The sequence below is a fragment of the Salmo salar genome, chromosome 09, assembly GCF_965601325.2.
Source record: "Salmo salar chromosome 09, fSalSal1, whole genome shotgun sequence".
NCBI classification, from domain to species: Eukaryota; Metazoa; Chordata; class Actinopteri; order Salmoniformes; family Salmonidae; genus Salmo; species Salmo salar.
In genome coordinates this window covers 146,816,347-146,833,484 of record NC_138299.1, presented here as the reverse complement: position 1 = coordinate 146,833,484, position 17,138 = coordinate 146,816,347, and the positions used below count along the sequence as shown (strand labels likewise).

The following is a 17,138-nucleotide window of genomic DNA, read 5'->3' as shown; positions in this document are numbered from 1 at the left end:
AAACATCTTTCCAGCGCAGCTATAATCTGACAGATCTACACTGGCTTTCCTCCTTGTGACACCATGTGTGTGGATCTGACTGACAGAGAGAGAGGGAGCTTGGTTCTTATCAGGCTTCTTACCAGTACAGGGGTTCCAGTCCTGTCGGTGTGGCCTGTCTGTCCTCCCTCAGTCTGGGTGGAAATGGGTGGCAGATGGGTGGTCTGTGGCCATGCCAGGGTGGGCAGTGGAACCTTCAGTGGGGGCAGGCGATGGGGGAGAGGGAGGGGTGGAGCAGCGGTGGTCTGGAGGCTAGAGGGAGGGATGCGAACGGAGAGGAAGAGGGGGGCAGTGGTTGTAGTCTGGAGCATAGCGGTCCGTGGAGCAGCGGTCAGAGAGACAGAGGTCAAGGAGGTCATAGTCACTGGAGCAGGTGACCTGTAGTTCTGACTCTTGATGGGAAGATTAGTTCACATTATTAATCACAAGATCACAGTGACAAGATACAGCCCACTGAACACAGACGTCAATTCAACGTCTACTCCATATTGGTTCAACATCATTTTCATGAAATTACATGGAAACAATGGTAATTTAACCAGTGTGTGTCCAGTGGGAGTACATGTGTTTCAAAACCTAACAGGTCTCACATACTGGGAGAATATTTCAGCTGCAGTAATGATTCAGTAATTAATATATGTCTGTATAAATACTGTATGAATCCAGTAAACAACCTACCACTGACTCAAGTGTAGCGAAGTCATTCTGCATGAGAGGCGAGACAGAGGTGCAGGGTTAGAATATGTGGCTAAACCTACCAGCTCTCACAGTCTCACGTCAGAATTAGACGTTCATCCATGTTTATCAAACGTCAAATTTCAAAGTTGTTTCAAATGTCAAATTTTTAAATGTTTAATGTTAAGTTTAGGCATTAACTCCAAATGTTGAAGGTTAGGCATTAACTCCAAATGGTTAAGGTATGGGTAAGGTTTGGGATAGGCTTAAAACAAAAATATAAAAAACAACTTTCTATCTCTGGATTCAAAACTTGCAACCTTCGGAATCAGATGCTTACACCTATCTGCCATTCCTGTCCACAACACCCCAGCAAAACCGAAACCTAGTTGAAGGTAACAGTGATCACTGTTGCCCATAGTGGCTGGTTTCCACGTCATCTCCTGACATCCTCAGACATGGATGGACATTGAATACTGACTTGTATAATGGGTGACCTGGCTGGGCTAAACATAACCTGCACAATGCATTTTTATTCAAACCTAACAAGCCTCCAACGTGAGTTAACCCAATCCAAAATACTGCGGCAATACTGAAGGCTATTATAGTGCACAATGTGATTGTAAAGAAACCTGAATGCTATTCTTCCCTCCTTGTTCTTGCCATTATGCCAGCTAACCGACAGCATGCTGTGGTGTGTGGTGTTACCTCAACTTCCACAGCGGCAATTTTTTGCACTCTGTCCAGCATGGGTTCGATGCCCTCCTCCAGCTCTCTCCAGTAGTTTCTGAAAGAGCCCACGACTAACTCCTGCTGGAGCTTCCAAGCATCCAACATCATCTGGTCTTGCTTGATCTGCTTTCTGATCATGTGACACATGTCGATGTCTTGTACTTTCTCAAAACCTACAAACACATTTTGGACCTTGTCCATGAACTCCACAGCGGTTTCCTTGTCAATTTTCACTGGCTGCGCATTTTGACCTCCTTCACTCTCTTCCTGTTCTGCCACCTTTACTATTTGGCCTGCTCTTCTCCCATTTATTACCTTCTTTACTTTTGGGTGTCTTGATCTTTTTCTGTCTATTCTTCCTGCAACCTCTAGCGCTGGCTTCATCAATCTCTCACCCTTCCCAAACCTCCTAACCATCCTTTCAAAATCAAGCCTCTCCTCCAGCTTAGCTTCCTCTTCATTTTGGTTCAGCACCAGAGCTCTGTCCAGGGTCTGGCCTAGGGATCCCAGGTCTTTGGTGACCTTCTCATGGTAGTAAGCCAGATCCTCCTTCAAGTATCTCATGGTCCTCTCTCTGGCTTTAACCAACAGGGCCATTTCTTTCTCCTCACATAGGGGGACTGTCTGTATCATTCACACACACACACACACACACACACACACACACACACACACACACACACACACACACACACACACACACACACACACACACACACACACACACACACACACACACACACACACACACACACAATCTGTGTTTACCTTTGTCTCCTTCTACGACAGGTAGTTTGAGTTCCTGATGTAAAATCATCAGGAATTCAGCTAAAAATGTGTTTAATTCAGAGAATTTGTACCCAACTATTCCCACTAATAAAATAAGAGACATACTGTATGTGATCATGTCTCAATGTAATCAAGGTATGAAATTACTGTTCTTTTCAAATATAATCTCTTTAGGGTTTAGTTGTGGTCAATTTGCAGTGTACAAATTATTATAAGGTGGATATAACAAAATAATTTAAAAAATAGTCAATCATACACATTCCTATAGTATTACGCAAATAGTTATGGCCACATTAAAGTTGACAAACACAGTGGAACACACACACACACACACACAAACTATAAGGTCATGCTGCAGGACTGGAGTCCTACCTGTGTGTGTGGCTTGTGGTTGATGGTGGTCCTGTCAGGTGATGGTGGTCTCGGGCTCTGTTCCACTGGGTCTCGGTTCTTAGCGATGGGCTGCAGAACACCCGTTGGTGTCATACTCACCTGAGGTCTCCTGTTCCTGTTCCTGTTTCTGGACACACACTGTCTGGGTTCAAAGTCTGGGTTCCTGACTAGAGGACCTAACTGGGAGCACAATGACATGAGAACATTACACTCAAATCCATTTATCTAGCATTTGAACACCATTTTGTTTTTGTTTTTAAGCCATAGCATAGGTCTGCTTACCTGATAGGGTAATAAGGAAATCCATGTGTAAATCAAACATGTTCAATAATAATAATAATAATAATAATAATAATAATAGGCTATATTTAATTTGTATAGCACTTTCATTACAGAGTTATCTCAAAGCTCTACTGAGGAAAAACATTACAAAAATGATATACAACAAAAACAACATACATTTAGAACTAAGGCAGGTATTTTAGGCCTATATGCCACGTTATATTGCTCTTAATTACCATATAGGGACGACGGGGTCTGCGCCCTGGCTTACAGTGCCCTTCCTTACAAGCATTTGTCTGCATCACTGGAGGGAAGAGGAAGGCCCCAAATTACATTCCGGACAGATTAAATTTGTTAATAAAAAACAACAAAATTTGCCTACTTAAATATTGTGAGAAATTAAACTCGATATTTCTCTAAAGACACCTTGTTCAAATTTGGCAACAAATAATACATTCACGTGCCTTACTTTAAAATCGACCCTCTATACTGCCATCACAAATCAAGAAAGTAACCTACAATGTTGTGTTCTAGAACTCTTGTAATGTTCTACTTGTTATTATGACGCTGTTGAATAATGTATTTATTATGCACAGAGGCAGTGTCATCACATGGCTGAGTTTTGGCCAATACAGGAACATGCAAAAATCTATTACATTTCTGTGTGCATTTTCTAAATAATGGACAGCTGACTCTGATAGGCTAATGGTATAATTATGTAAGCCTAATTTCAAGTTTACTGGGTCAGGGCAGTTCTAGGCTGGCCTATATATTACAACAGAAATGAACGGCTATTTACAAGTTCAATGTGTATTTATGGAATCAATAAAAAAAGAGACCACCTACATAGGCACGGGAAATAAATATATTTTGGGTTTACAATGCAGAAAACAGCGCGATGAATAGACGTGAATAGATGCTAACTGTGACGGTTATGTAGTCAGGCTGTGCCTTGGAGTGCGGACCAAAGGCTCAAAGTGATTTCAAACACCGATTGAAAAGGCCTTTAAAACATATGCGACCAACAAGAAAATGTCCGTAAAGTAGCTAGCCTACATTTGTTACAAATTTAGGTAAATATGCCAAGGTTAGGCTAGCCTATCAATTAAGACCAATTAGTAGACTACATTATAACTGGTTTAGCCCATTATTATTCCATTAAAATAAGGGCTGTCTGTAAAACAATATTTAGCTAGTCTAAAGTGGCAACATATAATTGAACACTGCTACTGAAGCAGGTTTAGGCCCACACCAAATCTTCAGATTGTGCTGGAAATATTGAAACAATTAGGCTAATTCACTTGATCAATAGGTTTCAGTGCAAATGCGATAGCGTACTGCCCACACAACGTTCTTTTCACTTGGACATTCCATAATATTTCATTGTTAGGCCTATGGAAAACAAGTGTAATCACCAATTGTTGCATATTGGATAACATGTGGCTGGATCATGTTGGGGAAAACAAGATCCTAATACCCCTGCCATCATTCTTTCTAAGGTCTTCGAAAGCCAAGTTAACAAACAGATCACCGACCATTTCGAATCCCACCATACCTTCTCCGCTATGCAATCTGGTTTCAGAGCTGGTCATGGGTGCACCTCAGCCACGCTCAAGGTCCTAAACGATATCTTAACCGCCATCGATAAGAAACAGTACTGTGCAGCCGTATTCATTGACCTGGCCAAGGCTTTCGACTCTGTCAATCACCATATCCTCATCGGCAGACTCAACAGCCTTGGTTTCTCAAATGATTGCCTCGCCTGGTTCACCAACTACTTCTCAGACAGAGTTCAGTGTGTCAAATCTGAGGGCCTGTTGTACGGGCCTCTGGCAGTCTCTATGGGGGTGCCACAGGGTTCAATTCTTGGGCCGACTTTCTTCTCTGTATATATCAATGATGTCGCTCTTGCTTCTGGTGAGTCTCTAATCCACCTCTACGCAGACGACACCATTCTGTATACTTCTGGCCCTTCTTTGGACACTGTGTTAACAACCCTCCAGACGAGCTTCAATGCCATACAACTCTCCTTCCGTGGCCTCCAACTGCTCTTAAATACAAGTAAAACTAAATGCATGCTCTTCAACCGATCGCTGCCTGCACCTGCCCGCCCGTCCAGCATCACTACTCTGGACGGTTCTGACTTAGAATATGTGGACAACTACAAATACCTAGGTGTCTGGTTAGACTGTAAACTCTCCTTTCAGACTCACATAAAACATCTCCAATCCAAAGTTAAATCTAGAATTGGCTTCCTATTTCGCAACAAAGCATCCTTCACTCATGCTGCCAAACATACCCTCGTAAAACTGACCATCTTACCGATCCTCGACTTTGGCGATGTCATTTACAAAATAGCCTCCAACACCCTACTCAACAAATTGGATGCAGTCTATCACAGTGCCATCCGTTTTGTCATCAAAGCCCCATATACTACCCACCACTGCGACCTGTACGCTCTCGTTGGCTGGCCCTCGCTTCATACTCGTCGCCAAACCCACTGGCTCCAGGTCATCTACAAGACCCTGCTAGGTAAAGTCCCGCCTTATCTCTGCTCGCTGGTCACCATAGCTGCACACACCCGTAGCACGCGTTCCAGCAGGTATATCTCACTTGTCACCCCCAAAGCCAATTCCTCCTTTGGCCGCCTCTCCTTCCAGTTCTCTGCTGCCAATGACTGGAACGAACTACAAAAATCTCTGAAACTGGAAACACTTATCTCCCTCACTAGCTTTAAGCACCAGCTGTCAGAGCAGCTCACAGATCACTGCACCTGTACATAGCCCATTTATAAATATCCCAAACAACTATCTCTTCCCCTACTGTATATATTTATTTTGCTTCTTTGCACCCCAGTATTTCTACTTTGCACACTCATCTACTGTCAAATCTACCATTCCAGTGTTTTAATTGCTATATTGTATTTACTTCGCCACCTTGGCCTATTTATTGCCTTTACCTTCCTTATCTCACCTCATTTGCTCACATTGTATATAGACTTATTTTCCTACTGTATTATTGACTGTATGTTTGTTTTACTCCATGTGTAACTCAGTGTTGTTCTATGTGTCGAACTGCTTTGCTTTATGTTGGCCAGGTCGCAGTTGTAAATTAGAATTTGTTCTCAACTTGCCTACCTGGTTAAATAAAGGTGTAAAAAATAAAAATAAAAAATAAATTCCATCACCATGCTTAAAAAGTTGAATAACTACAGCCATCAACACTATAAAGGGGTTGCAGCGAATTTGACAGTCACTACAGGCGGCAAAGTGACAAGTAGCCTAAGTAACTGTACTTCATATTGCAGTACACCTACTGTAATCTAAATACAGTATCAAACCAGGTACTGTGTAATGACACAGTACAATACCGTAGAATTTACTTTAACATACTTCTTTTAAAAAGGACATGCTAGCTCAATCTTAATGAATTAACGGATGGATGGCTGGATGAATGAAATTCATGGAGGGGATTTGGGGTTTGTAAGTCACAGTATTTTACTGTAATAACATGGGATTGGTACAAGCAGGTCAGCTGTGAGGTACACCATATCAATGAATATTTGCTGTTTCACTTCCAAGAGGCCTTAACAAAGGCATCCAAAGTGTAAGTGACTACAGGGCAAAACAGACCAAAAGAACATGGCAAAATGCTCAACCAGATTTAAGGCTTGCTGCCACTCCAATCTGTCCCCTATACATTTTTAAATGATGGTGCACTACTAGCACATACTGGTTAAATTGTTAGGCCTACAGCACTCTTACCAACGATAGCCTCTTAAAAGACATGTCTCAAAATATGTTAATGAGCCAGCCTATCATGCACCCACTAGGGCCAAAGGTTTTTGGCACTCCAAAAATACTGTGTATCCTGTGGGATGGAATTACAGTAGCTATCGAAATACAGCAATTATTTCCCTGCCTACAACATTTTCCCACAATGCACCATAATTTACAGTATGATGCAGTTTAACATTTGACAGTATTTTACTGTTGATAATACTCAAAATGACCTATAAATAACAGTGTAATAACAGTGTGTTAAAACCTGTTAGGGCTAGGGGGCAGTATTGACACGGCTGGATAAAAAACATACCCGATTTAATCTGGTTACCACTCCTACCCAGTAACTAGAATATGCATATACTTATTACATATGGATAGAAAACACCCTAAATTTTCTAAAACTGTTTGAATGGTGTCTGTGAGTATAACAGAACTCATTTGGCAGGCAAAACCCTGAGACATTTTCTGACAGGAAGTGGATACCTGATGTGTTGTATTACCTTTAAACCTATCCCATTGAAAAACACAGGGGCTGAGGAATATTTTGGCACTTCCTATTGCTTCCACTAGATGTCACCAGCCTTTACAAAGTGTTTTGAGTCTTCTGGAGGGAGATCTGACCGAACAAGAGCCATGGAACGATGATGGCCCATTAGACACCTGGCGCGCGAGTTCATGTTGGGTACCCTCGTTCCAATACGTTATAAAAGAGTATGCATTCGTCCACCTTGAATATTATTCATGTTCTGGTTAAAAAAGGCCCTAATGATTTATGCTATACAACGTTTGACATGTTTGAACGAACGTAAATATATTTTTTCCCCTCGTTCATGACGAGAAGTCCGGCTGGCTTAGATCATGTGCTAACAAGACGGAGATTTTTGGACATAAATGATGAGCTTTTTTGAACAAAACTACATTCGTTATGGACCTGTGATACCTGGAAGTGACATCTGATGAAGAGAATCAAAGGTAATGGATTATTTACATAGTATTTTCGATTTTAGATCTCCCCAACATGACGTCTAGTCTGTATCGCAACGCGTATTTTTCTGGGCGCAGTGCTCAGATTATTGCAAAGTGTGATTTCCCAGTAAGGTTATTTTTAAATCTGGCAAGTTGATTGCGTTCAAGAGATGTAAATCTATAATTCTTTAAATGACAATATAATATTTTACCAATGTTTTCTCATTTTAATTATTTAATTTGTGGTGTTGAATTGACTGCCGGTTATTGGAGGGAAACGATTTCCTCAACATCAATGCCATAGTAAAACGCTGTTTTTGGATATAAATATGAACTTGATAGAACTAAAAATGCATGCATTGTCTAACATAATGTCCTAGGAGTGTCATCTGATGGAGATTGTAAAAGGTTAGTGCATCATTTTAGCTGGTTTTATGGTTTTGGTGACCCTGTCTTTGAATTGACAAAACATTACACACAACTCTTGTAAATGTACTGTCCTAACATACTCTAAATTTATGCTTTCGCCGTAAAACCTTTTTGAAATCGTAAAACGTGGTTAGATTAAGGAGATGTTTATCTTTCAAAGGGTGTAAAATAGTTGTATGTTTGAAAAATTTGAATTTTGACATTTATTTGGATTCAAATTTGCCGCTCTTGAAATGCACCTGCTGTTGATGGAGTGCACCACGGGTGGGACGCTAGCGTCCCACCTAGCCCATAGAGGTACACCACTAAAGTTTAAATGTTCTCACATTATGAAGAGGTACATTTACTTTAGAAGGATATGTTTTTGATTCAATGAATAGATTGGCATGTGTAGAGGGATAGTAGTCTAATAGAGGGATAGTAGTCTAATATGGAAAATAGATCATTTCATTGGAAGGATGGATGAAGGGATTGAGACTGACAGGACAGAGAGTAAAGGCCTATTTACAGTTGAAGTCAGAAGTTTACATACACTTAGGTTGGAGTCATTAACACTCGTTTTTCAACCACTCTACAAATTTCTTGTTAACAAACTATAGTTTTGGCAAGTCGGTTAGGACATCTACTTTGTGCATGACACAAGTCATTTTCCCAACAATTATTTACAGACAGATTATTTCACTTATAATTCACTGTATCACAATTCCAGTGGGTCAGAAGTTTACATACACTAAGTTGACTGTGCCTATAAACAGCTTGGGAAATTCCAGAAAATGATGTCATGGCTTTAGAAGCTTCTGATAGGCTAATTGACAACATTTCAGTCAATTGGAGGTGTACCTGTGGATGTATTTCAAGGCCTACCTTCAAACTCAGTGCCTCTTTGCTTGACATCATGAGAAAATCAAAAGAAATCAGCCAAGACCTCAGAAAAAAAATGTAGACCTTAACATGTCTAGTTCATCCTTGGGAGCAATTTCCAAATGCCTGAAGGTACCACGTTCATCTGTACAAACAAAAGTATGCAAGTATAAACACCATGGGACCACGCAGCCATCATACCGCTCAGGAAGGAGACGCGTTCTGTCTCCTAGAGATGAACGTATTTTGGTGCGAAAAGTGCAAATCAATCCCAGAACAACAGCAAAGGACATTGTAAAGATGCTGGAGAAAACAGGTACAACATTATCGATATCCACAGTAAAACGAGTCCTATATCGACAGAACCTGAAAGGTCGCTCAGTAAGGAAGAAGCCACTGCTCCAAAACCACCATAAAAAAGCCAGACTACGTTTTGCAACTGCACATGTAGACCAAGATCGTACTTTTTGGAGAAATGTCCTCTGGTCTGATCAAACAAAAATAGAACTGTTTGGCCATAATGACCATCGTTATGCTTGGAGGAAAAAGGGGGAGGCTTGCAAGCCGAAGAACACCATCCCGACTGTGCAGCACGGGGGTGGCAGCATCGTGTTGTGGGGGTGCTTTGCTGCAGGAGGGACTGGTGCACTTCACAAAATAGATGGCATCATGAGGAGGAAAAGTATGTGGATATATTGAAGCAACATCTCAAGACATCAGTCAGGAAGTTAAAGCTTTGTCGCAAATGGGTCTTCCAAATGGACAATGACCATGACCAATGGCAAAATGGTTTAAGGACAACAAAGTCAAGGTATTGGAGTGGCCATCACAAAACCCTGACCTCAATCCTATAGAAAATTTGTGGGAAGAACTGAAAAAGCGTGTGCGAGCAAGGAGGCCTACAAACCTGACTCGGTTACACCAGCTCTGTCAGGAGGAATGGGCCAACATTCACCCAACTTGGGAATCTTGTGGAAGGCTACGCGAAACGTTTGACCCAAGTTAAACTATTTAAAGGCAATGCTACCAAATACTAATTGAGTGTATGTAAAGTTCTGACCCACTGGGAATGTGATGAAAGAAATAATAGCTGAAATAAATCATTCTCTCTACTATTATTCTGACATTTCACAATCTTAAAAGTGGTGATCCTAACTGACCTAAGACAGGGAATTTTTACTAGATTTAAATGTCAGGAATTGTGAAACTGAGTTTAAATGTAGTTGACTAAGGTGTATGTAAACTTCTGACTTCAACTGTATTTCTTCCAATTTGGCCAATATTAAAGGCTTATTCAAAAATAAGATAAATGTTGCTGATGTGGCAGTGTGTGTCCCTCTATATGCATTTCAAATCTGATGTTGCAAGTGTGAATTGCCATACATATATATATATATATATATATATGCCTCTAGATCGGGAATAAGTAACCTAAAAAAGCGGATGTAGACGGGCACACTGGCCCAACAGGAATGATTGTATTCCTCATAATTAGCAGCCAAAACGAGCGCCGCTTAGGGCGTCTGGAAATGGGAACTATTGTGGCATTGTCATTCTCACGCTAATTCTGATCACGGGGACTCGTGACCAAATGGTAATAGAGAGAGAGAACAGCAGGAAAGGGCGAGAGCACCTCTTTACAAGTTGTCCTTTTAATTCGGGCTCTCTGATATTCTCTCCACTGTTGCCTCAACGATTTTGACGGATTAGTTGATTTTTGGCCCTTCTGTGCCACCAAACCATAACAAGATGGAACTTTCTATAAGTCCCCATTATAGTGCCTGCACAAAAATGTCACAAATTGGCACTCCAACATTGAATAGACTAATATAGGCTATGTGACAATTGGATCAATTAGGTAGGCCTATATAAAAATGTGTTTGCCTTGTGACACTATATAGATATAGTCCTGTGAACGAAACAAGTTTTTCTGTCGGTGGTCGCTGCTCTCTGGAAAAGGACGCATGCGTCGCGACCTTGGGTATTTATGTGTGACCTTCTGAAGGACGTTTCCTAGTGACGAGAGACAGGCGGCTGACTGCACGTGGGTCGCGTGACCAGATGTCCCATTGCGCTTTGTATGGTCAAAGGCCTCCCCAAAAGTCACCCAAGTTTTCTGGAGTTTCACAAGAGACCTCACCACTCAGTGTATTCATCAGCCACAGCCTCTTCAGAAAGCCACCCATTGTGACTGTATAGGCCTACCGTCTGGATTTATAAGTGGTTTAGAAAGTGAACTCATTCATGTCCACTAATTCAAAGCCTTGTACACTTGCCTGTCGTCTGTCAGTGCCAACTACCTACTGAAGGTTCGTTAATTATTAAGGCTCTGAGGACCACATTCCTTTTAGCCTAAATTAATCTATCCAATAAAAAACAACAATATCATCCATAGCCCATGCAAAAATGAGCTAAGCTGTTTTGACATGTCATCTATTGTTAATAGGCTACCATTCAGGGTTGGGTCACTTCTAATTGATGGCACCCAATTCAGGCATCAGGAAGTAAACTGAAATTCCAATTAAATTATTATTTTATTTTTCAATGACTTCTAATAAACTGAAAAGTAGAAGCTATTTATTTTCAAAAGCTGTTTAATTTTTGTATTAGTCAATTCAGGAAGTAATTTGAATTTATGTCTTCAATTCGAATTGACCACTTAATGCTACAATGTTTCATGTTTGCAAATTCAACAAGTGTTATGCCCACTAATTTCACAACTAGGCCCTTATGCTATTCTCATGCATCACAATGTGATATAAAAATATAGCTCATGAATAATCAATAAAGTGATCAACGACCACACATAAGCTATTGCTCATACTGACGCTTTATTGTGATGGTCACACACCTGACAGAAAAACAGCGGTCAGGGCGCACCTGCCCTAACTTCCCATGAATCACTTCCTACTCCGGCGCTCACTGAGAGAGAGAGCCTTCCCCCAGTCTGGACCATCCACTTGTCCTTCCACAGGGTTAGTACTCTCTTCATGGTGATTAGGTTCGGCTGAATACCGACAATTGTTCGGTGGGGTTTCCCACGTTCTAGCGTTCGCCCGGCAGTCGCGTCAAGTCAAACACAGAGCCGTCGCCATGAATCCCTTAGCCAAAGGCCAGCTCGCAGGAGGGACATCTGTCCGTGTGGTCACTCTGACATCTGCTCTCCCTAACTCAAGAGTTAGAAAAAATTTACAACATATGTTTAGCTTACCGTTTTCAAACCCTTCCTCTATCTGGCTCTGGCTAATCAAAGTTGTAAGTCAAAATATATATATATTCATTAATAATAAACCATGATCAATATCCGACAGGATGTTCAAGTCATTTATCCTTGTTGATATTAGACAACCCAAAGAGCATCGGAATTCATGTGGAATTAGGCCTAACTACCACATCCATATCCCGCACCTGCAGAACCACTAGGGGCTGGGATTTCATTTTATTTCAAACAAATTCAGAACATGAAACAAGCACTTACAATCGATGTATTGAATTTTAATCAATTAATTAGATTGAAATCTGACCAACTTTTGAAAATCCGTTGAGGAGCCTAGACCTACTGAATTGCTGAACGAGGGCAGAGTTGAAAATAGTTTGAAATAAGCTTCATTAACTTTGAGTGTAATTTCCATAGGCTTTTCAGTCATGAACATATACAATATCCCTTGCCATTGCGCGAACATCATTTAGGGTACATCTCAGGAAAAGCATATAGGCTACATTGAATAAAAAAATATGACACTTTTCGTTATAGGCTTTCGGCTTAATTTTTCAGAATAATTAGTTTAGGCTTACTCTTCACTCAGGATTTAGTCACTAAAGTTTCTCATCATCAACACTTCCCTGACCACTTGCCAGTATCGACAACGATACAAACTGATAACAAGGGCGTTGTGGGTATTTTTTCTATGTGAGACTTCAGCGGATAGGTTTCGCCTTTTCTCGGGTAAGCCTAATGCTGTCCCATTTCATTGGCATGAATAGTCAAGGGGTCCCTGGTGTAACCACGGAAATTACTCACTCTTGTTCGGCCCTGCAAATGAAAATCCTGAGGGGACCCGCGCGCTTTGCGTCACGAGAAAGAGAGAGCGAGAGAGATAGGGGGGTTCAGGGTGGACATCTGTCTCTTGTGTTTTTCTCCAGGGTGGGTAACTCAGCTATTGAAAAGAGTCAGTGACCTGTCATCCCTGACTGATGGGATCGGGCGCTGGGAGCGACCCAGTGTGTGGGAAAATACCTCAGCCAAAGAGCTCGAGCATTCAAATGCTAATTCTGCCCTATAAATAAGAGCAGTGCGTGGTGCGGAGGGCCTTACAGACCCTAGACTCAGCCGGGAGAGGAGAGCTATACTCCAACTACACAACTATACCGAGCGTAAAGGAGAGATGACAGCCAGCACCATGGCTCACAACGTGAGGAAACACTTGAGTGCCAAGGAGGAGAGAAAGGTATTGCCTTTGTTCCCGTGGTTATATATATAAACCTAATCAACAGGTGTCTTTTATCGGATATGCTCACACTTAGTGATTGTCTGGTCCAGTTTGTGACTGTCTGGTCGCCATTAACCCATCGCTTTACATCTCTAGTTGCGCAAGCCGCTAATTGAGAGGAAAAGACGGGAGAGGATTAATAACTGCTTGGATCAACTGAAAGAAACCGTGGTCGGGGCGTTCCGTCTTGATGTGGGTAGGCCTATATACACACTGTATTTGAATTGTTATAAAACGCTCAATTATATGGAGTGTGAATTTGTTGACCCTAACTTTCAATTTCCCCCAACAGCAATCGAAACTTGAAAAGGCGGACATTCTAGAGATGACAGTGAAACACCTGCAGAATGTTCAGACTCATAGATTCAGTGGTAAGTGTCCGATCAAGTGGCTTGACTGAAGAAGAATGCAAGTGCCAGGAGAGTTTTCAAAGTTGTGCCTGCATGTAACACTCTATGTAAGCAGCTGGGGCCGTGTCAGCACGTTGGAATGTTAGACAAATTTAATGGAGACTGGTGGGAATATTTTCATCAGTCATTGAATAACAGTCAATAAGAACAATAAGAATAATCATGTGAGTATTAGTACTCATATAGCTTTATTATTTAATTTCGTTTTGATCCATATTCTTTCTTGGTTTCAACTTAAAACAATTGATTAGTCAAGTGTTTCTTAAGCCTGTTCCTGGGCACTCAAAGGTGTGCACATTTTTGTGTTTGTCTTAGCACTACACACCTGATTCCACTAATCAGCTCATCATCAACCCTTTGATTAGTGGAAACATGTGTGTAGGGCTGGGGCAAAAACAAAAATGTGCACCCCTTTGAGTGCCCAGGAACAGGATTAACAAACACTGCAATTCATTATGCGAGTGGCGCAGCAGTCTAAGGCACTGCATCTCAGTGCAAGAGGCGTCACTACAGTCCCTGGTTCAAATCCAGGCTGTATCACATCCGCAATGATTGGGAGTCCCATAAGGCGGCGCACAATTGGCCCAGCGTTGTCCGGGTTTGGCCAGGGTAGGCCGTCATTGTAAATAAGTGTTTGTTCCTAACTGACTTAACAAGTTAAATAAATGTAAAAAATATATAATTACTCATTTATTTTGGGCAATAGGCCAGTCTGGGTGCAATACATCCTGCCACCAACAGATGACGCTATGACCCATGTTTGACCCAGTGTCTCCTCCCATCCACAGCAGACCCCACCTTAGGCCTAGATGCACAGCAGAAGTACAGCACAGGCTACATCCAGTGCATGCACGAGGTCCACAACATGCTGCTCAGCTGCGAGTGGATGGACAAAACTCTTGGCTCCCGCCTGCTCAAACACCTGCTCAAATCCCTGCCCCGCTCCAGTGAAGACCGCCCTTCTCAGGCCAACCCCAACCTCAGGCCTGACGCCCACCCACCCAGACAGGGGCCTGGAGCCCCCACTACACCCCTCAGAGGGGACCCCAGGTCTGGGAGGCAGGGCCAGAGGGAGGGGCCCCTGTGCCACATGGTGGGGCCCCAGGACAGCCTCCTGCTCGGGAGCCCCCAGCTCCTCAGCCCCCACCTGGGCATGCTGGAGATGTGGAGGCCCTGGTAAACTATACCGGCGTGCTGGATCTTTACGTTAGAATCTCCTCTGTTATGTATCTTATAGATATGCTACTCAGAAGACATTGTGTTGGATTGTGGGGTGGTTGTGTTCCTGATATAGGTGTGCTATATATACAGACCTTTCAGTACTTCCTCTCCGAAGTCTACTTTCCGTAGCCTGCATTGTAGAAGGCGCTTATTAATATCTTTCTTATATTTATTGTATTAACTTCTTTATTTATTAAATAATAAGAAAAACATTTAGATTCTTAGCTCTAGTCCATCACAAATAGCTTTTGTTCTGCTCCCTTCTTTGTTGTATATTATTAACCAATATTAATAGAAATGTGTATGCAATTTCTGCAGTTATCTATTTTCTTTATGTGAACACACACACACACTCACTTTCTCTCTCTTATATATAGAGGGCCGTTTTGATCCTATCAACATCATGAGATTAATCCATGTTAAAAAATATATGAATGATGCTGAGGCCTACAGCTACTACAATATTATAGTACATTTATAAATGGTTAAAAACGGTTAGGCTTATAACATTCATTGTATTTCATTTATTAGACTCTTGCTTGCAGTGTGAATGAATATAAGCAAATGGATTTAGTAATATTAAATGAATTACCTGGTCCAGTTGGACAGGTCATAAAGATACAGGTAACTGCCAAAATAATGGAAACCCTTGAGTAAACGAGGGATTCAAAGTATATTCCACACAAAAGTGTGGTTCCTAAGTTAATTAAGCAATTAACATCCTATCATGCTTAGGGTCATGTATTAAAAATGTCCAGTTGCCTATTATTTTGGCTTCCATGGCTAAAAGACATCTCAGTGACTTTGAAAGAGGGGTCTCAAGGGAGCATAGCAGGTTTAAAGTGTGTGTGTCACCAGATCTCAACCCAATTGAAGATTTATGGGAGATTCTGGAACAGCACCTGAGACAGTGTTTTCCACCACCATTAACAAAACACACAATTATGGAATTTCTCAATGAAGAATGGTGTCACATCTCTCAAACATTGTCCCAGACACTTGTAGAATCTATGAAAAGGCGCATTAAAGTTTTTCTGGCAGCTCATGGTGGCCCAATGCGGTAAAACACTTTATGTTGGTGTTTCCTTTATTTTGGCAGCTACCTGTATATGATGAGGAAATTAGGTTGTAGTTTTGAGACTGTGTTTACACTAGCAGCCCAATTCCGATATTTTTTCCACTAATTGGTCTTTTGAACAATCACATCTTTTCTCATCAGATCTTTTTCAGAGCCGATCTGATTGGCCAAAAAGACCAATTAGTGAACAAGATCAGAATTGGTCTGCCTGTCTAAACGCAGCCATAGAGACATCAACAAGTGTTTGGTTAATCACTGGTAATATTTGTGTCGGGCCTACTGGTAGTAGTAGAAGGAAACACGTTCATAATTATTTTCAACTACAGTATAGGCAAATCATTATTTGTTTACAATAGTGAATCATTTTTTCCCGACAAATGAACGTTATGCACAGGCCTACTGGGTGCATTTTAAAGAAATTATTGAATTCGAACATTTAAAACGTTGCTGTAGTACATGGTCCCTCTCCTCCTGACTATAAATCTATAATAATTGGCCACAGAGCTAATGAAGCCACCGTGTGGTGGCAGAGAGGGGAGAAAAGAGAAGAGATGGAGAAGGGCGCCCGATCCCTCTGCGGTTTCTCGAACAAAAGCGGTCCGAGACAGCTGCTCTCTCCCCAGTCCAGACCATTAAGAGATCTGGAGCGGAGCGTGGGGGTGGCGAGGTGCCAAACCCCTCCACTTCAAAGCCTCTGGACACGGCCTTCATTTAGGTTGTATATTTGTTATTGGTGCCTAATTGCTGTAGCAAAAACCTTGTGTGTAAAACTCACTCGTAATGGTATCATGTTGTTTATCTGGTGACAGGACACATTTTCGTGTTTGTTTAGATAGACACAAATGCGCTATTGCGTATTTGCGCATGTCAATGCGCTGTACATATGTACACATGCAACGAGGCCAAATGGTTAAACACTTTTATCAGACAAACAAATAGACAATTGTGCGTAAAAGAAAACTAGTGCACACATAGACAGTGAAATTGG

General features: G+C 41.6%; 1 protein-coding gene across 3 annotated transcripts; it reads left to right on the top strand.

Annotated features, from left to right (window-relative positions):
• Nucleotides 1-13,019: 13,019 nt before the first annotated feature.
• LOC106613170 (transcription cofactor HES-6) lies at nt 13,020-16,140 on the top strand. 3 transcript variants are annotated; one of them, XM_045687096.2, is made up of 4 exons: nt 13,020-13,399; nt 13,538-13,637; nt 13,734-13,812; nt 14,640-16,140. In XM_045687096.2, exons 2-4 carry the CDS (start codon nt 13,632-13,634, stop codon nt 15,029-15,031), a joined length of 477 nt encoding a protein of 158 aa, XP_045543052.1. In that variant the 5' UTR covers nt 13,020-13,399; nt 13,538-13,631; the 3' UTR covers nt 15,032-16,140. The 3 variants fall into 3 exon arrangements, with proteins under 3 accessions (XP_045543052.1, XP_014070637.1, XP_045543053.1); XM_014215162.3 differs by having other exon boundaries at nt 13,041-13,399; nt 13,538-13,633; XM_045687097.2 differs by lacking the exon at nt 13,020-13,399 and having other exon boundaries at nt 13,411-13,637.
• The last annotated feature ends 998 nt before the right edge of the window (nt 16,141-17,138 follow it).

What these genes read in the sequence shown, in the direction of transcription:
- LOC106613170 (XM_014215162.3), top strand. Translation starts at nt 13,337, where the DNA reads ATGACAGCCAGCACCATGGCTCACAACGTGAGGAAACACTTGAGTGCC. An exon ending in GTGCCAAGGAGGAGAGAAAG is followed by an intron (nt 13,400 to 13,537) that starts GTATTGCCTTTG and finishes TTACATCTCTAG; the next exon opens with TTGCGCAAGCCGCTAATTGA. An exon ending in TCGGGGCGTTCCGTCTTGAT is followed by an intron (nt 13,634 to 13,733) that starts GTGGGTAGGCCT and finishes TTCCCCCAACAG; the next exon opens with CAATCGAAACTTGAAAAGGC.